The sequence below is a fragment of the Phlebotomus papatasi genome, chromosome 3, assembly GCF_024763615.1.
Source record: "Phlebotomus papatasi isolate M1 chromosome 3, Ppap_2.1, whole genome shotgun sequence".
In the NCBI taxonomy this organism is placed as follows: domain Eukaryota; kingdom Metazoa; phylum Arthropoda; class Insecta; order Diptera; family Psychodidae; genus Phlebotomus; species Phlebotomus papatasi.
This window is the reverse complement of record NC_077224.1, coordinates 79,964,793-79,986,589: the sequence shown is the minus strand read 5'-3', so window position 1 is coordinate 79,986,589 and position 21,797 is coordinate 79,964,793. Positions and strand designations below refer to the sequence as shown.

Genomic DNA, 21,797 nt, shown 5'->3' with positions numbered 1-21,797 from the left:
GGGGCCCAACAAGCTTAATAAAAAGTGAGGCTATTTTTCACTTTTCCTTGTAAAAATTTTGCAGCTATTGCACCGCGACTTAAACAAATTTGCTCGTAGTTCTTGTATAATTTTGGCGAACATTATGAAATATGTATTTTTAGATAGTTCTTAATGCACAATTTCGAAATATATTAGACTAATAAGTCAATTCACTTTAGGAAAAAACTTGCCAATAGTCTTCAGTACCTCTATGCAAAAACGTATGGAAAAATGAAATGTCGAGAGGCCCCTGGCTGAGATTAGGTAAATTCACGAATAAGCAAAAGGTTATATTAGATAAATCGCAAATTCTATTATACTCGGCTTAATAATGGCGCTTTTTCAAAGAAAAATAAAATGGGGTAATCTTTCTCCTGAACATGTTTTTTGAGCACTTTACTGTTCTCAAGTGCTTCAGCATTAACGACTTTTCCTTGTATGTTCTTGTTTCAACTGTTTTCTGCAGTTCTCGACGTGTTCTAAGACCATTAAACAGTCGTGACAGGAACCAACACGAAAAAAAGTCGATTATATAGAACAGAGTGAAAACCTGGACAAACTTATTTTAACGTCTATTCGGTTTCAAACTGTTCTGATTCACCCCTGATATATGTAGGAGCTCTTGAAAATGATAAACTGCAAAAATATTTATTTTTTTATTGAAATAGCACCACTATTGAAGATCACAGAGTTGTAAAAATTCCCTTTCGTAGTCATTTGTAAAAACAACTTTAGTAGAGACACCTTTCATAGTCATTACAATATTTCTAAACAATTAAGTGAAAGATGCCAGACTGTATAAAATTTACTGTATAAATTTTAATCCAAACACCGTTACAATAAAATCGTTAAGTTTAAAATTTAAATATTATAAAATAAATATAGAAAGAACGGAAAAGCAAACTAAAGTTCAGAAAACCATGAGCGAGAATATTAGTCAGGACACACAGCAATTATTGTCTACGTTGTCTGTCCTGAAAATGATAATGTGTTTCTATTCAAATAAAAAATTAAAAAGGGAAATCTTTCTCCTGAACTCAGAACTCTTAACATTATTTTTAGTACATGACTATTTTCGTGCAATTCTTCATTATCGACTTTTCATTATGTAGGTTCCTGTCACAATTGTTTTCTCCAATTCTCATGGAGTTTAAAACCATCAAACAGCCGTGACATGAACCAACCCAAAGAAAAGTAGATTATGCAAAAGCACATGAGAACAGTCATGTACTAAAAAAAATATTGGTCAGAAGAAAGATTTCCCCTTTTAATTTTTCTTTGGAATAACATCGTAATACATTTCTTTACATTTATATTAAATATTGCTAAGTTATCATAATAACTTATAACTTGCTATTTATTTTCGATGTATATTCACTTAGCACTTATTCACTTTAAAACAATTTTGGATGTTTAAATTGAAATATTTTGATTTTTGAGGAGTTTTTAGTAAAGAAAAACCCATCAAAACTACGATGAAAAACAACTTTGAATTTGAAGTGTTAGTCGTGCTATTTCACTGAAAAATGAACATGTTTTCTTTTTAGTACTTTAATGTTCTCAAGTTTTTACATTATCGATTATTGCTTGTTTTGATTTCTGTCTTGACTATTTTCCCAAGGTTCATGTCGTGTTCTAAAACCACCAAACAGTCGTTACAAGAACCAGTACTATGAAAAGTCGATATTGCAGAAGCACTTGACAACAGTAAAGTACTAAAAACAAACATGTTAATTTTTGATTGGAATAGCACCATAAAGCATAGAACACACACATTGTAATATGCTAAAGTATCTCATTATTTTGGATTAGCACAATAACAACAACAACAACCGTATATAGAGGTGTCTCTGCTAAAATTGTTCAGTACAGAATTTCCAGTGCGTTACTTTGACTAATATGGGATTCTACATGCGACCATGAAGCTTTTAAAAATATTTCGCTATGCAAGTTATCTCACTGTGATAAGAACGAACGCAATCGGAATCTTACTGATAACGGACAAATCAAATCAATAATCCAATAAATCTTCAATCTTTTTCCAAATTATAGATCCAGTAAATCTCATGGTACCCATCCTAACTCCTGTGGCGTCAGCTATTCAATATCAAGAATTTGTGGTACCGTGCAAGCCAACATCGAAGAATGTTCAAGTTGAATTGATAAAAGCCGAAGATGAGGTACTGATCTTTGCTATTTTTTATAATACTTCACATACTATTCTATCTGTCTTTCTTTTTTTCTTTTCTTCGTCCAAATTTAAACTTAAAAAAAACTATCTACTAGCCATTTGTACTGTCCAGTTATAGTCCACAAGATGGATTCCAAATTATTGCTGATAAAATGTCTCGGTACAAATGCATCTTCAAGCATAAGTTCCGTCATGTCACCCCTACGAGTATTCATTTTATGTTAATGGTTCAGCGTATGTTTACTTTTATACCTTCTTTCCCATGCTACCTTCTATTATTTCACATCAAAATCTAACCCAACTAATACCATTCTATTATAAAATGTACAAATTATAGTTAAATTAAGGTGTTTTAGTGTGAAAATTTTGGTCAAAAGCAACGTGCAATACACATTGTTTCTGTTTTGATGAAATATTTTTGGGGAATTCTTTTGGTTTCGATACGAGGTGCCATTATCGAAATTTGGTTTACACATTAGAAATTTTGACAGTTGGATTGGCGAAAAGAAAAATTGTCTTTATCCTGAATATTTTTAGTACATAGCTGATTTCATGTGCTTCTGCGTTATCGACTTTTCATTATATTGGTTCCTGTCTCAACTGTTTCCCCGAGTCCTCACAGTGTTCTAAAACCACCAAACAGTCGTGACAGGAACCAATACAAAAGAAACTTTATTACGCAGAAGCACATGAGGACAGTCATGTACTAAAAACATGTGCAGGAGAAAGATATCCCCTTTTCTTTCTTCATTCTAATAGTACCATTGTCTGTATTTCGCAAAAATGATTTTGACATGAAGCAGGAGAGTTTGCAAAATCTACTCTACTGTTCTCAAGTGCCTCTACATAATCGATTTTTCTTTGTGCTGGTTCCTATCATGACTAATTTTGTGGTTTTAAAACACGGCGAGATGCAGCGATGATTCGGGAAAACGATCGATGCATGAACCAATACAAAGAAAAGTCAATAATGCAGAAGCAATTGAGAACAGTAAGTACTAAAAAAAATGTTGATTCTCCTTTGCATTGCATTCAGACTATTTTTGTTGCTATTTTTATAAAATAGCCACGCTATTACACTATAAAATGAAAAAGGGAAATCTTTCTTTTGAACCTTTTTTTTAGTATTTTACTGTTCTCAAGTATTTCTGTTTTTATCGACTTTTCTATGTGTTGATTCCTGTCTAGATTGTTTTGTCTAGTCATCGCTGAGTTCTAAAACCACAAAACAGTCGTGACATGAACCAATACAAAGAAATGTCAATAATGCAGAAACATTTGAGATTGAGAATAGTTAAGTGCTAAAAAGTTGCTCAGATTTCTCCTTTGCAATTTTCTACGGAATAGTATCGTAAATGTACTATTGGAATGTAAAATGAAAAGAGGAATCCTTTCTCCTGATATTTTTTTTAGCACTTTACTGTTCTCAAGTGCTTCTGTGTTATCGACTTTTCTTTGTGTTGGATCCAGTTTCAACTGCTTTCTCCAGTCCTCGCCATGTTCTAAATCACCAAATAGCCGTCGCACGAGGAAAGGTCGATAATGCAGAAGTACTTGAGAACAGTGAGAATGATTTAAAATATTTTTGGAAAACAAAAACAATTTTCCGACTTGTGCGTTGCCTATAATACTACCCTAAATCAAATTTTCACATTTAAAAAACACCTTAATTCAAATGAAGCTTTTAAGGCTCTCTTGTAAACTATTGTAAATAAATATTAGCATATAAAACTATGAATAATTTTAATGTAACATTTAAATTTGCACAGTCACAACAAGCTGAGGCATCTTTTGATCCAAAGAATGGATTTACAATCCAAATCAACCACCTAACTGATGCAGGTGCATACAAATGCGTGGCTATAAGGGATACGGCCAACGATGAACAATTCTATCATATCGAGGTCCTCTCGAATTGTGAGTTACTAAATACAAGTGGTACAAATTGCTCCTCTGGTGGAGGTTTGAGTGTCCCTGATGGGGATTTGGGAACAACACCTTCTGTTATAATTAAGACTACTGCAAGCATTCCTTCATCTGCTATCAAATCAACTATTAGGACTAAACTTCCTCGTGCAAACAATCACTTAACTCATTCGCGTGTGTCTCCGATGTCGCTAACTTGGAGTGATAAAAATATCATAAGAAAAAAAAGTAATTTTTCTATCTCTGTGTTTTGTCCTGTTATCTCTGTGTCTTGGCTTCTTCTCTTCTAACTGTCTGTTTTCTCCCACTTATCTTACTCTTGAATGTTTTACTATTACTTTTCTCTCTTTTTTGCAGTAAAAGTACACCAATTTTTCTGTAATTTAAATATTTGCTTAACTTGCACAAAGTTCAATTTTCCAAAGTGCAAGAAGTCTGTTTCCAATGTCACGGCTAGAGACGCCAAACTTTTCGCATCAGACTTTAAATCGAGCACAAAAGTATTTTTATTGGAATTCCCACAAGGTTTTTGAGAATGAAAACACATTTATACAACTTTTATATTTGTGAATAAAAATACCAAAATTACACCACACACGAAAAAGTTACAGTGTGTCACATATCTTATGCTCTATATAAATAGGTTTCCTATATGGGTAGGTGGGGTACTTGTGGACAGTGTTTTGGGATCGTACTTTACGATTATTACATTGAAATTATTATCAATTTAAATAGCTTTAATCAGGAAATTCTGTACAGTAAAGTATTACAAAATATTTAGCTGAGATACTCACCATGGTTACAAATATATCTATTACCATAATCAATGAAACTCTTTTTATAATCATAAAGTCTTTAATTGATCTAAGATAAAAACTTACAAGGAAAATATTAATAAGGGCAGAATTATATTCTGTGCAAAGCCTAACACATCCTTACCATTATCTTTCTCAAATCTATTAGGGTGAGAGGAATACCTATTGACACTTTAAGAACCCGTGTCAAGACCTATTGACATCCTACTTTGTATCATTTGGAGTACGAAATTTGAACACTTATCCTTAACGAAAAACGTAAATTAATGAAAAAATGCCATATTAGGTTTGTGTCTCGGATAAACTGTACGATTTTTAATTAGGGGCAGTTTTATACATGGGATCTTAGACTGGGTACATAGATTTCAGGGGACGAGATCTATGAATTTCTAGATTACTTATAAGGAACCTTGCCCACTGAAGAAATGGTTAATTAAGTTTGCTTATCACATGAACCGAGATTGATTTAAAAATCATAGAACAACAGAGAATAATTAAAACAAAATCATAATGAACGAAAAACGATGCGTGTGTCTTACGGCGTTATCACACTTGCACATTAAGATTTTAATGTGATTCACATTAATTGTCGCTTGTGAGCGTCCAAATTTAGCGTTTAAATTTACCTAAAGCATAAATATTTTTCACATTAAAAAATTAAAGAGAAAATCACATTAATTTTTCGCATTAATGCTATAAATCAATTTATATGAAATTTTGCGGGCCAAGTCTACCTTTTTATCAACAAATAGATCAAATTTTGAATATAAAATAATTCAAACACACAAATTACACATTTTGACTCTCACGAACGATAATTAATGTGAATCATATTAAAATTTTAATGTGCAAGTGTGATAACACAGTTACGTAAACTATGGCCTCAATCAGGGGGGTGACAATAGCTCTGAAAAATGCGACCGGTTTTAGTGTAAATTTTTCCGTTTTCGTATACATTTCACGATATATCTCCAAAACTATGTAGGTTGCCAATTTGGGGTTTTTGGTTGCCTATTCAATATTACATTGGCTTTCATTTTGTATTTGAATTTTTTTGCTAATTCATTCTACAATGACAGAAAACAGCTAATAAACTCAAAAGTTTTTTCGGCTCGCTAGAAACATATGGAAAACATAGGAAACGTCATGCCCCTGGCCTCAATTCTTATACTAAAACCAAGATCAAATCTAATTTTCTTTATGAACCCTTTCTTATAGAAATTAACCTCATTGAAAGAGATTTCGTTGCTATTAAACTCTTGAAGTTCTTGGTAATCTTGAAAATATCAAACACCTCCAAAAGCCCCTTGGAATTAATTTAAAAAAAAAAACAAAAAATCTGCCGTCTTTAAATCTTGAAATATTAATTCTAGAATTGGAAATCTTGAAATCCACAAGGTTTGTGTCTGGAATTTCAAGAATCCAAGATATTTGACAGATTTAACATCTTTAACTTGATTTTTTGATTTTAAAAACCAAAATTTTGAAATTTTCTTGATTGGTCTCATATTTAAGATCTAATATCCCCTGTTTTCGCCTACTTTTTATTATTAAAAAGAACGGACAAAACTAACTGTGAGACTGTTTAACAATTTTAATAAAAAGCATATTTTTGAAAAATTTAGAGACTTTGATGGTAACAGTAAGGATACGAAGTGAATCATGAATATGCTCACAGTAAAATTATAATCGGGGCAATCATCTTCCAGATGAACTCCATATAAAGAAAAAAATTAATAAAATTATAATAAAATACCGAAGACTAAATGATGTGAAAGAATTAAACACTTTGAAGAACATTATACATTCTGAAATCTGTCCGTGATAAGTAATACTTTACGCTACTAACTTTTTTATTCGTTAATTTTAAATTAGCTCTATCTACATTTTATATTGTTTACCCACCCGGCAAATTCTGCAGAATTCTGCAGAAATTCGTCAGATTTGAATTACTAACTGCCGAAAAATCAGCAGAATTTCTGCAGAATTTCTGCAGAATTTTGTTCTAAGGTGGATCCGATCGTTGTATGAAAATTCTGCAGAATTTTCTGCAGAATTTCTATAGAAAATTTTAAAATTATCGGCAGAATTTCTTTAGAGTATTTAGATGATTTCTACATTTCTTCTACCCTTTCTAATGTTTCTAAACATTATTTTAACTAAATAAAAATATGTATTTCAATTTATTTAAAATTCAATTTTTATTCAACAATTTTACGTGAATACTCTCTTTTTTTACAATATTATTATAATGTTATAATACAATATTATTAAATCAGCCATAATAGAAAATACGAAGGGGAAGGAAATTGTTAGAAAACACGAAAGAAATTCGCGATGCTCACGAAGTCGCACGACTATCCCGAAGCCACACGAAGTATCCGATTTAATGACAAGAAACGTTAAAATTTCAAAAGTGCAGAATTGCAGATCGAAGTTTTGCTGGGTAGTTCTACAAGTATGTAATAATAGTACAGTAGACTCTCGCTAATTCGGCTCTTTTAAGATCGGGCTACTTTTTAATTCGGGCAGCGGTCACATTTGAAAAAACTTTGTTGTCATTTTTCAAGTTTGATTATGATTATCAAATGAATCAAATGTGCTCAAATTTGGCATGGTTTGTCTTAGTTTTGATGTGATTTTGCATTATTGAGGGATTTTCATGCAATTTACGTTATATATGAGTGTGTAAACTCAATATCTATATGCACATGAATAAAAAATCGTTCCATTTCAAAAAGTTTGTCGCCCGAATTTCTGTCTAATTCGGCTGACATTTCGGCCCCATATGCCCGAATTTGAGAGAGTCTACTGTATTGAAATTGCTCGACGACTTCCACTTTCTTTGCGATTGTGGTACTTGTCCTCGCTCTCTTCATTATGGATCACAATTATCACAACTACTCAATAAAGTTTGCCAAAAATATTAAAATAATTATGACAAAATTTCATGTCGCATACTAAAACACATAACCTAACTTAAAATCAGTGTTTTGAAATCAACGGTCGATAAGTTGTGGACTATAGAGCGATAGCCTATAGCAGGGTTCCACTGTATTACCATAATCAATGAAACTCTTTTTATAATCATAAAGTCTTTAATTGATCAAAGATAAAAACTTACAAAGAAAAGCTAATGATAAGCCTAGATCAGCTTATTGTAGGTGAGACTCTTAACGTTACCTAACTCGGAATGCATGCATTTTTAATTTAGAACTAAAGTTGGGGGACGCCATTCAGTTAATTTTGAATCGAATTCGTGAAATTATACAAATTTTGTATTTAAACCAAAATATCAAGGATTTGGATGGACTGACAGAAAAGTGATATATTGGTGAAATGTAGACCAGAATGTACTCTATAATTCAGAAGCCGAGATAATCCAAGTTGTTTGTTTCTGAACTCGTTTTTTCGACCAGATCGCCCCAAGTGTCCATTTGATAAACTTCAACTATATCAAAAAATTGTTGTATTTTGTGAGACTTTCCTTTTAAAAACACTATTTTAAGTGTCTTAGTCGAGTAGAAGCTGTCAAATTGGCATCTGAGTGGTTTCAAAGCGTTATTATGGGAAAAATCAATTTTTTCACACTTAAACGGCAAAATCGGACAGATAGCATTGTGTGAACAAAAAATCATGTTTGGACAAAATATAGATATAAATTTTCTCTACAATTATGCCGAAGTTATCATAAATATAGGTTAAGCACATGACGAGATAATTGTGGTTATGTGCTACGAAAATTAATTTTTTGACCGTGGCGCCTCTAGCGTTGGTCTTACGAAGTTCAAATGTTCTAGAAAGTTGTAGTAATTTACGAGCCTCACTCATTAGCGTCCTCATTCGTCAAAATCGGTCAAATAGAACCGAAGATATGACGTTTTGAATTTCGTGAACTTTGACTCCTTATATTTCCGGTTATATTTTAACCACAGCGAACCAACGCCACTTTTTATAAACTTCATAGCCAAGGCTACAACATTTTGAACTTTTAACTTTTTTTGACTTCCCTCTGAAATTGCACATCGAGGCGAAACCAAAAACCCAAAATTTAGGTCAAATTGTTAATTAGAACCGGAGATAGAGGCCGGTCAATTTTCGAACTTTAGACCCTTATAGCTCGGGTCTGGGGTTATCATTCGACTTAAGTTTTTTTTTTGTTTGACAGATATAATCTTTGGCTACAACGTACAAAAATTAGAGCCCGTTGCGCTATGGAGTTTTTGAGTTATTTAATTTAGAAAATTTATAAATCTTCTTTTTCTTATGTTTAATTAAACATGTTTTGGTGGGCTAAGTATTAGTTTATATCAATAAATAAGCGAAAATCTATTAATTCAAATGATTTTTAATGCAAAATAACGCATAGGAACAATTCATCTGAAAATTAAATTGAATTTACAAATTGAAAAAATCCCAGTGTGATAGCACGGTAAGATCAATTTTTCTTAAAAATATTGTCTGGTAAGACTTTTGAGAAGTTAAGTCGCTTTACTAAATCTTCGGTCTGATTCTTAAGCCCGTATAAAGATAAAAAGTCAATTATTTAATGAAGAATAAAACGTATTGCGTTGGGAAAAAACATTAAAAAAAAATGTGATTCGAGCTGAGCTAACAATTTATAACAATTTGGTATGTGTCTTGACTAAGTATTTTCTGTTTTTGTTCACCAATGTAACTCGACCTTGAAAGTATTTTCAACCTTGATTTCAATTTTGAATAATCTAATCTAAACTAAAGTGCCAGGAAAAATTCTTTAGAACAGCCCTGCCTGTCTCTAAATCTATTTCTCTCGTCGATCTAATCAACTCGAATAAATTCATTGGTTTACAAGAAAAGCTTCATGTACAAGATGTACAAAATGCTCTAAATTTTCACAAAATGTTCGTAAACATTAAAGAAAAGACACATCTAAGTAGGGACACTCTGTGCTCATTTATCTCACTTAGAATTCCTCTTCCACTGACTGCTTAAAAAATAAAATTAAGTAGAAAACTTTCATTACAAGAAAAAATCACAGACTCTTCTCTAAAATGCTAAATAAACAATTTTATTTCTTACATTTTTCAATGCGGAATTTTTGTATTTACCATTTACGTGTGTGGTGTACAAAATATTTTGGAATGACTCACCTGTTAATTAAAGCAAGTAGTGAAATAATTACTTTTCCCGTGCTTTGCTTATTTAAAAAAAAATGGGATGAAAAAGAGGAAAATTAGGAACACGCTTTGCATGATTGTATTATACTTAATGATGAAAATAGTATTTTACATTTATTGTGACTTTTACTGGTGTGATTTTATGCGTAATATAATTAAAGCGAGAGGGCTGCTAAAGGAGCTTTTTTTCTTCCTCCTGGAATTTGCATAAATAAATCACCTCAATTCGCATGCACAAAATTCTGCAAATTTAAATTTTTTTTCCACATAGCTGTAGCATTTAACTAAACTTGTACTAATTTATGTTGAAATTGTGGCGCATTTCTGCATGAATATGCACTTGATACTGCACACTTCATCCAAATAAACACATATGGTTATTTGCATGCTAATTTATTGCAAACAGCAACGTTATGCTACCATCTTAGAAACTTTTAGAATATTTGCTGATTTTCTTGTGGGAAATGTCTCAAGTGATGGTACTAATAAAGATCGTATTGTCCAATTAGCCGCAACGGAATTTGTCAGTAAACCAAGAATCACTTCTCATACGGGAGACCATGCAACCGAAGGAGGTAAATTGGAGCTCAATTGCACCGTGGAAATCCATGTTGGAGTCACTTTTACCATGGAATGGGACTTGCCTAATGACAATATCGCCAAGGAGGTGAGTTTAAATAAGCCATTATCGTACAAGCCTTTCCTTATCCTAATGACCTGTATCCGGTTACTTCTGCAGGAAAATCGGGCTGAGATTGAGAAACCCATTAAAGAACTCAGCACAATCGATAGCACTTTGCAAATTGGTCGATCCCGATTGATAGTGAACAATATAAACCGAGCCAAAGATCAGGGATTGTACGTCTGCAAAGTTAGGGATCATAACAACAAATCGAATTCAAATAACAAAGTCATCACAATCTTGGGTAAGAATACAATTTACTTAAATATAATTAATACGAAAAAACACTCTTGTGTACTTATTGTACCAAGCTATATAAATATCAATCTATTTATAACATATTTAACATAAATGAAACAGACATGTCAACCACCGCAAAGCCATGTGATATCAATTTGTAAATAGAATTTTCAAAATTGAATCTGTTTTGTTTACCTTGCAATATTCCTCCTTAACAAAATATGAAAAAAGAAAAATTAAAAGAAAAGAAATAATAAACAATGATAAAGCATCACCCTGAAATGTCGACTAGATAAAAAATACAAAAGTTATGCTTCTAGTCGTGGAGTCAAAAAGAAAATGACCATCAGTTATTTCCTTTCTAATGAAAAAAATATTCTTGTATTCCTCAAGGCATACGTAATAACCAATGAAAATTTCCTATTGATCGATTCATCAGCGAAGTTACAAAAAATTTTATTTAAAATATTTTTAATATTGGTCGTTCTAATAGATGTTATCCCTTAATTAAGGTGTTCCCTAATATTAGGAAGCTAAAAATAGGGTAACGTGTGGTATTTCGGGACACTTTTTAGTACTTTCAAGTTTCAAACAACTTAACGACTTCTCAAATTATTTTTTTCTTTATTGATACAAATATTTATGTTCCTTATGCTATCCAGAATAAGATTCTGATCGAAAAATGCATCATTTTTTATACAAAATAGCAAAATATGTAAAGAAGTAAAAATGGTTTATTTCGGGACAGTTGGATATTTTGGGACAGACAAAAGTTGCTATTATGCAAATAAATTTCACCGAGCCTGATTATTTACCTTTAGAAGGTGGAAACTTCACTCTTTCATAAAAATTTTGTTTAAATTTCACTTGTAAAGTGACATAAATCGAAAAAAACTAAGCACTGTTTGTGTTGACATTTGCAAAATTGACCACACTGAAGGTTTTTGTAAAAACTGGAATATGACACAATTCACGCGTATTTCACGCTTTAAATTAAATACAATTTCAGAAGTTTTATGTTTATCTGATACGTAGAGAGCTTAATATTTCATATAGAACTTAAAATTTGTTAGAAAACAAATATTTATAGGATTTTTGATGTGTCCCAAAATACCCATATTATGTCCCGAAAAGCACCTTGTCCAGAAATACCACACGTTATCCTGCTAGAAAAACTCTTTGAATCGCCTTCCTAATAAAATAAAGAAAGAAGTTTCTTGCCTTATTTTTGACTTCTAGCAGTAAATTATAAAATTATTTCTATGTCAACTGCCCTTAGATAGATCCTTAACTAGTTCTGTCAACGTAAGAAAGTTACTAGTTTAAGAACTTGAAGGGTAGTTTCCTATAGATTCCTGGGAATTTTTGGTATCTTTCATGTCAATAATTCTTGCTTATTTTTAATTCTTATAAACAAAACAAATGCTGAAAACGTAAAAATTCATTTTTCAATCTTCTATTTTTTAATATAAATATATTATCGCAGTCGTATAGATTTTCACAATAAATCAAAAAAAAATTTATTCTTTAGTATTCGAGGGATCCACAAAATTTACATTTGGTTTTTTTTTCTTTTTGAGATTTTACCATAAAATTTACATAAGATAGAACTGCTTTTATTATTTGATATCCATTTATTACCTGTTTTTTAAGGGATTACGTGGATTAAAAACACTGAAAAAACAGTATATTTTCTCAATTGAAAATAAAGCAAAACTTTTGACGTTAAGTTCATGCATTCTGGAATGTCAATAGAGATGCCAAAGAGTCCGCCAATATCCTCTTTTTTTATCCTTTTCGTAATCCATTGAATATGGAGCCACTGTACTGAATAACATCTCAGGAATACACAGATGCATTAACTTCCGGCAATTTCTAGAGAAAAATCAGAGGAAATGTCCCTTCAAAGGCTGGGTTGGATTTCACCAGAAACGACATCTCCAGAAATTTACTTACAGCTTTTGGAAAATAACAAACTTAAGGTCCCCTGACCCCATGACCCGAGTTATAAGGGTTCAAAAACTTCTTAAAATGGCCATAACTCCGGTCCTAATTATTAGAATTTAAAAAGTGAGGGCGTTTTAGAAAGCTTTCATGAAATTCCACTTCAAAATTTTTCAATTTTCCAAGTTAAATAACTCAAAAACTCTTTTGTGCATCGGGCTCAAATTTTAGTATATTGTAGCCGCATGTTATACCTATCAAACAGAAAAAAAACTTAAGTAGATCGATAACCCCTGACCCGAGCTATAAGAGGTCAAAGTTCGAAAATTAACCGGCCTCTATCTTCGGTTCTAATTAACATTTTGACCTAGATTTCGAGTTTTTGGTTTCGCCTCGATGAGCACCTTCAGATTTTAGTTCAAATCTTATACCGTTCAGGTACGAAATTTAAGCTATCAGGTAACAAAAGGGACAGATAATCCTAACCGGCTTATATAGGTGAGATTCTTAACGTGAGCTAACTCGGAGTGCATGCAATTTTGATTTAGAGCTGAAGTTGGGAGACGCCATTCAGTTATCTTGAATCAAATTCGTGAAATTATACAAATTTTGTATTTAAACCAAAATATCAAGGATTTGGATGAACTGACAGAAAAGTGATATATGGATGAAATGTATACCAGAATGTTCTCTATAATTTTCCCATAGAACATGATCTCATCGATTACTCAGAAGCCAAGATAAGCGAGGTTTTTTGTTTCTGAACTCGTTTTTTCGACCAGAGCGCCCCAAGTGTTCATTTGATGAACTTCAAATATATCAAAGAATTGTTGTATTTTGTGAGACTTTCCATTTAAAACCCTATTTTAAGTGTCTTGGTGGAGTAGAGGCAGTCAAATTGGCATCTGAGTGGTTTCAAAGCGTTATTATGGGAAAAATCATTTTTTTCACACTTAAACGGCAAAATCAGAGTGATAGCGTAGTCTGAGCGGAAAATGATGTATGGACGAAATGTAGAGACAAATGTCCTCTACAATTATGTCGAAGTAATCATCAAAATCGGTTCAGCGACAGTCGAGATAATTGAGGTTATGTGATATTGAAATTGGTTTTTCGACTGTGGCGCCCCTGGTGTTGGTCCCACGAAGTTCAAATATTCTAGAAAGTTGTAGCATTTGATGCGATCTTTCGTTTAAGCCCCCATTCATCAAAATCGGTCACATAGAACCGGAGATATGATTTTTTGAATTTCGTGAACTTTGACCCCTCATATCTCCGGTTCTGTTTTAACCACAGCGCACATACGCACCATTTTGGAAACGTCCTAGACTGGACTACAACATACTAAAATTTCATTAACTTGCACAATGCCGTTTTTGAGAAAAGTGACTTTGAATTTCGATGAATTTTGATGCTATCACAGCGCCACCTGTGGTGACTTTTTGAACTTCCATCTGAAAGTGCTCATCGAGACGAAACCAAAAAGGTAAAATTTATGTCGCTATGTTAATTAGAACCGGAGATAGAGGCCGGTCAATGTTCGAACTTTGACCCCTTATAGCTCGGGTCAGGGGTTTTAGATCGACTTAAGGTTTTTTTTGTTTGATAGGTATAATCAACGGCTACAACATACTAAAATTTCAGCCCGATGCACAATGGAATTTTTGAGTTATTTAACTTATAAGATTTAAAAATCTTCTTTTTAATAATAGCGCCCCTAGTGGTGGTTTTATGAACTTGCGATGTTAGAAGGGCAAGTGGCATTTCACGAGAGCTTTCCAAAAAGCCCTCAATTTTTAAATTCTGACAATTAGAACCGGAGTTATGGCCATTTTAAGAAATTTTTTTTGGACCCTTATAGCTCGGGTCAGGGGGGTCGGGGGACCTTAAGTTTGGTATTGATGGAAAGCTCTAAGGCCCAGCTATAACATACTAAAATTTGAGCCCGCTCGATGCCATAGGGACGGAGCTATTGAGAAAACAAAAAAAGGGGGGTCTTCAAAATGGCGGAAGGAGGGGTGGGGGGTGGGGGGTCAATGCACCAAGTTGCAATTTTCACCCGATATATAACCTTTGCCGAAAACCGCAAGTCGATATCTTTTTTAGTTTAGGAGCTATTAAGCTCCAAAGAGCGGCCGGCCGGCCGGCCGGCCGGCCAGCCGGCCGGCCGGCCGGGAACGTAAATTAGCCACATATATATTCGTGATCAGGAAGTGCTGAAACACGTTTTGGCCAAGTTTGAGCTCGATCGGACGACATGAAATTTTGTTAGGATTATAGTAGGTGAGATTGTTAAGAATCTCACCTAATATATTAAGATTTTTGACGTCAGATGAATTTACTTTGAGAAATCTTGTTCATCGAAAAATACGTTTTTTATTCAAAAACCGTCTCCAAAAATCAGGTCCCAACAGCTAATTTTTTTTTTAAAGTTTTCAAATGAAAAACTGAAAAATGCTGAAGAGCTCGAATTATTTTTCTTAATTATATTGAACACAAATGTAAGGAAAATATGCTGTTTTTTCTTATCTACCTTTTTTTAGTCTGGGTTTTTAAACAATTCCACACAAACCAAATTTGTTTCTACCCACTATTTTTAATGTTTTTCGTTAATGTATATAAAATTAGAAAACTTTTATTGCATTCCAAAATAACTCATTTGCATCTCAAATTGTGTAAATAAACCACTAAAAGTTTCCTGTTTAGAAGCTTCCTAAATGGAAATGCACTAATTAAGATTTATTTGGAAATTTGAAATTTAATATGTTCTAGTTAAGAACTTGCGTTTCACATGGCAAAATATTTAATTAAATTTAGATGGTTACTTCCTAAAATTTGAGGAGGATATTTAGGGTTTTTTTGTTTCAAAATATTTTTTTAGGGTATCATTCTATATTATTTACAAAATTTTAATTTTTTATCATCTTTGTTATATCTTTAATAACTTTATTAAATTTAAAACACAATTAACTAAGGAATTTCATGAAGCCATTTTTTATACGTTTTCCGTTCACAATCGATTTAGGGTATCGATTTAACTAGGCAATTTAACTTTAATGAGGAGGAGGTAGGGCTAAGGCTACATTGATATATGATCTTTCCGCATATTTGGAAAGGAAGTAGGGCCTTACTTTGGTAATATAGGAGAATATCGTAGGGGAAAGTGCCCATACTTTGCACGGTCCCAAGCTTTACAAAGACTAAATTTTTCCTATGTTTCTGAATAAATACGACTCCGCAATATATTTTAAAAACAAGACATTTTCCCCTAGTTTTTAAAATATAGAATTTATTGAAAAACATACAAAAAAATTAGTCATTGCAAAGCTTGGGACCGTGTAAAGCATGGGCATTTTCCCCTATATGAATGTACACTCATATACAGCTCATATACAGTTATGGAAACTATTAAATATAGTTTACTTGATATGATAACCGGTGAACGTCGGGGGTGTAGGGTAGCTCGGAATATACTAAGTATAAAATATAGTAAGCATAGACTCATCCATATATTTAGCTAGGGTAACTAAATGAAATAGTTGACCAATATTAGTTACAGTATCTTTTTCTTTTAGTTATCAAAACTAAATTAGATTAGTAATGAGTACTATAACATATTAGTTCCAATAACTAAATAAATGTGGTTGATACCCAACTTATTGGCTGTAATAACTATATCATATTAGTTGTGGTTACTATATAGCTCGAAAAAGCTTCAACGCATAAGTAAAAAAGCACTCTTTACTATTGCAAAAGTTGTCAAAACTTTATGAAAATATAGGTTCATTTATTTGCATTAGTTATGAGAACTAAAAGGAATTAGTGACCAATATTAGTCAGGATATCGATTTCATTTATTTAACACAAGCAAATATAATTATATGAAACCATTATGAAATAATTGCCGCAACTTATCCACGTGAATATTGCCTTATGTTCTCACTACTAATAAATGTATTATGAGTAAAGTGTTTTAAGATTATGAGAACCATTTTAAATAGATTTGATAATAATCACCTAGAGATGGTAAAATTTCAGAAATTTCACAGCAGTCGCCACCTACTTTAGGCAGAAATTCATGAAATTTCTTAAAATTTACCAACTCTATAATCACCCAATCAACTAATTTTCATTAGTAATGATGTCTAAACTTTTCTAAGAGTGTAGCCCAAAGCTGAAAGTAGTCCCATGTCCCCCTATATTATATCGGATTATTGCAGGTTTGAACTACTTCAAACTTGTCAAGAATTTTAATACCTTTCCAGTGACACCAAATTTATCCAAATTGGTTGAGAAATACGCTCTCTTATTGCCTTTTTACCCATTGACTTTGAAGATTATTGATCAAAATTTCTGGAGATTGTATTTAACAGTAATCCTACCGAACATTTTTGATCTTTTTTCGGTCAAATGACAAACCATGATAGGGTAGGATACTCAACAAATTTGTCTTGGAAAAGAGCAAAAAATTAAAATTTAAAGACTGAAAATTATATGCATAATTTAAGAAATTCGTGATATATATGTGACATGGTACTGTTTAAGTATGCATTAATTTTAAACCGGTCAATTTGACCGGGTCTTGATAGGTTTAGTGTTAATAAAATTTCCTCCCCTTTTACTTATATTTCAAAGGTTCTTGTTTTTTTTCACACACTAAAGCACTAATTAAAAATAGTACTCTTGAAATTTCTTTTATTGAACAAGAGTACTTCAATTCTTTTTAACCAGATATTTTCGTATAAGTGTTAGGGGGAGGTGGATCTACATTGCACTGTGGGGCTGTATTGATATACGGTTTTTTCGCATATTACTAAAAGAAATTGGACTTTAACAAAATGTAATTTAGCTCTACAAAACACTTGTTGAACTAAACAAAATAATCGTAAGGTATCCGGTCTCAATGTATCCCCATAGCTCAAAAAAGCCCCACCTTTCCCTATTCTGTTGAATATGTTGATGCCGGGAGGAAATGAAAAGCTTGTGGTATTAATGAAATTACTTTTGGCACAGATCCAAATCAAGGATTCATAAACATGAGCGAACCCAGTGGTCGGTACACCATCAAGACCCATTCTAACCGACCTTCAGTACAATGGATCATCCACTACACCGGCTATCCCAGACCCATTACTCTCACATGGTATGACAATCAGGGCAGAGAAATATCCTCCTGGGGCGATGCTGAAAATAAATACACTGTCACAATCCGGGAGAATGAATGTATCTTCCGGATTAGGAACATTGAACTTAGGGACTCTGGGGAGTACACTCTGAAAGCTGATAATACAATGGTAGAACGTTCCATAACGGTCAAGTTAATTGTGGAAGAGAAGCCCACGGTTAACGTAAAGGATGTCTATGTCATGGAACACGAAGAGGCTGTGATCACATGTGACTGTACTGGATACCCTCCATCGGACATCGAATGGACCTTTACGCCCTGCATTATCTCCCCAAAATGGCCAACATGTGACAAAGCTGATTCTGTGACTTTCGGTGATGACCAAGTCAAGGTGTCAGCCCCATCCTCCCTATTCCAGCAATCAGAATTGAGATTCACACCAACTTCACCGGGAAAGATTACATGCAGAGCTAAGAACTCAAAGGGCGAGGATTCTGTTTCTGCAGAAATCCGAGTTGGGGATATCAGGGAACCATTGGAAGTTTGGGGCGTGGATGAAAAGAATCCCACGTCTATTGGGGATGAATTCAGCATCTTCTGTGGAGCACTTGTGTACAATTTCACCGGACCACTACGTTGGTACCGCGGGGACTTACCTTTAGAACCAACCAGTGACATCATCGTCAATGACTCACACACGGACTATTCCTACCGGAGTACCATCACTTGGAAGAGCATCTCTGAGAGTGATTCAGGCACGTACGAGTGCAGAGGGAATGTTCTCAATGAAGATCACTGGGAGAGCAAGGACATCGACGTAAGGGCATACGAACCGATTGCTCCGCAATTGCAGACGACCAGTATGGAAGGAACGGAAATGATGAAGAATCTAGGAGAATCTCTAAGGCTCGAGTGCATATTTGCCGGATTGCCCAAGCCCAAGATAAAATGGTACAAAGACGAACAAGTGATCGTCCACAGAGAGTCCTCCAATTCAACGATAGAGCTGTACGATGAAGACACCGTCCTCAATATCAAATACATCAGACCCGAAGATCAGGGAGTCTACAAGTGCGAAGGTAGCAACAAATTGGGATCGGATTCGCATGAAATAGCCATTAAAATTGGAGGTAAGTCCTTGATTAAATTTTAAAAGGGAGCTTGAAATATCAGGGATTTTACTTTCAGACATGCCTGGTTTGAACAAGGGATGGTTCATTGGAATAGGAGCCCTTCTCTTGATCCTCTTCCTCTCGACAATCATCCTCTGTGTGAGAATGCGTCGCACTAGACGCCTTCTCCAGGAAATGAAAGAAGCCGGCTTGGCCAATTTTGAAGAAGGTAGTCCAGAACAGATAAACCCAGCTCTGGCCCTTGACGAACAGGCCGACCTTCTGCCCTACGACAAACAATTTGAGTTCCCCAGGGAAAAACTAAAGTTAGGCAAACAATTGGGAGCTGGAGCCTTTGGAATTGTCGTCAAAGGAGTAGCCCAGGGTATCCTGCCCTATGAAGACGAGACGACAGTTGCAGTGAAAATGGTGAAGAAAAACACAGACAATGAAGTAATGCGAGCTCTCATCTCTGAGCTGAAAATTATGGTGCACCTTGGACAACATCTCAACGTTGTGAACTTACTGGGCGCCGTGACGAAAAATATTGCAAAAAGTATGTACTGTAGCATTTGCATGTTATGAAATATTACTAAGGGAAAAACATCGCTTAGGGTGAATTACTGCATAAATATTTATTTTGCTGCAAATGAAGTTGTGACTTGAGTTCTGAAGGAAAAAACTTCGCAGAATACTAAAAAAAAATTGTAAATTAAGTGCTTTCAAATTGGATTTTCTTTTGCAAAATAACTTTCAAGAAGGACGTCAAACATATTTTATGAATTAGAAAATCCGGATGAAAAATAATTTTCACATTAATATATTTAATATTGTCCAAATCAACTGTGAATTTCAATTTCCGCGAAGGTTTTATTTGACCTTGAACAATTAAAAGAAGGAATATTTCAAGGTTATTTAGGATAGACTAAATGTCTAAGGAAATGGTAATACGAGTAACGGGTAGCGTATAATAGAAAAATAAATAACATAACTCAATCCGGAATTAGTTTATAAGATGCCCCAAGAAACACCTAATAGATATCTCTTACCGTTTGGTCTCTAGATTTGCTAACAGGCGATGGAATAAAAAAGTTTCAGGTTATGATACTCTGCTTTCGATTCTTTATTGGTTCAGGGACCCATCAAGCCTAATAAAAAGTGAAGCTATTTTTCACTTTTCCTTGTAAAAATTTTGCAGCTATTGCACCGCTACTTAAACAAATTTGCTCCTAGTTCTTGTATTATTTCGGCGAAAATTATAAAATATGTATTTTTAGATAGCTTTTAATGTACGATTTCGGAATATATCAGACTGATAAGTTAATTCCCTTTAGAAAAAAACTTGCCAATAGTCTTCAGTGTCTCTATGCAAAAACGTATGGAAAAATGAAATGTCGAGAGGCCCCTGATTGGTTCAATTCATGAAGAAAAGGTAGGGGCGGTAGGGGAAAGTGCGCTACCTTCGGACGACTGATGCTTCGTACAATTCATTTTTTTTCAATGTGTTTTAAATTAATTTGGCCCATTATATTTGTAGTCCAAATTTTAAGAAAAGAACTGCTGCTAAAATCCGCTAAGAACATAGGAAAAAAATTGAATTATGCGAAACTTGAGTCGCCCGAAAGTAGTGTGCCTTTCCCTAGTGTTAGCAAGCTCAAGGATTTCCCAATTTTCCCCGCTCTGCGAAGTTTTTTTTATTAAGTTTACCGGTTCACAACCGATTCGAACCGATTTATAAATCATTCAAAACATCATCCAAAAGAACTTAGGAGTAATATAAATAATTCAATTCTGGATAAAAAATGGTTATGGGTTTGTACCGGTTTGAATAAACGGTTTGAATTTCATAACCGATTTGAATCGGTTCTGGCTCAGAAGTCACTGAAAAATTCCCCCAAAATAGTTTTAAAAGTAATACATGTGATTTTCAGATTAAAATTACCTACTTAAATGTTATATCGATAATTAACCAATTCATAACCGTTTTGAATCGGCTCAGTTTTATCAGAAATTCCAAGACCTTTCCAACAAGTCCACACATGAAAAATTCGGTTGAGAAATACGCTCTATACAGCCTTTTTAACCTCCGTCCTTGAAAAATCGTTATTAGGAATGATTCAACGATATTTTCGTGTATGGACGAATTGTCTGCCTAGGTGATCTGTAAAACATATCCAAAAAAGAAAGAAATTGCTCCTCACTTTACAGCCTGTTTCCCGTGCTACAGTTTTGCGATTGAAAGGAAATAAGAGATAAGAGCTAGCACAGAGGACCACCAGAAGTGGTCGTGAATCGTGATAGGCACCAATTTAAGGAGGATTTCGTGTACCAGGAGTCCGAGAAAAAATTAGGACGCTTCTTAATTCAATTTAATTCAATAAAATCGAAGTATACAGGGTGGCTCAAAAAAAATTAACAACTTTCGGAGCGCATAGCTGTCAAACCGCTTTTGATATCGGTTTCATAATTTGTATAGTGGTCGTTCATTTTATTGGTTAAAATCCTACAAAAGCATTTTCGATAATATTTTGTTAAACTTTTTTAAACTGTAATAGAACTCAAACGTTACAATTTAATGTCGC

The 21,797-nt window shown here is 33.6% G+C and overlaps 1 protein-coding gene across 21 annotated transcripts in view; it reads left to right on the top strand.

Annotated features, from left to right (window-relative positions):
* LOC129805932 (platelet-derived growth factor receptor alpha) overlaps positions 1-21,797 on the top strand; it is a 50,426-nt gene that overhangs the window by 24,245 nt on the left and 4,384 nt on the right. For 13 of the 21 annotated variants that reach the window (XM_055854199.1, XM_055854201.1, XM_055854200.1 and 10 more), the window contains exons 4-9: positions 2,074-2,201; positions 3,982-4,366; positions 10,622-10,779; positions 10,852-11,038; positions 17,992-19,233; positions 19,292-19,771. In XM_055854199.1, coding sequence (XP_055710174.1) covers positions 2,074-2,201; positions 3,982-4,366; positions 10,622-10,779; positions 10,852-11,038; positions 17,992-19,233; positions 19,292-19,771 — 2,580 coding nt within the window. The remainder of the gene's footprint in view (positions 1-2,073; positions 2,202-3,981; positions 4,367-10,621; positions 10,780-10,851; positions 11,039-17,991; positions 19,234-19,291; positions 19,772-21,797) is intronic. The other 8 variants (XM_055854207.1, XM_055854204.1, XM_055854203.1 and 5 more) reach the window with 3 other exon arrangements.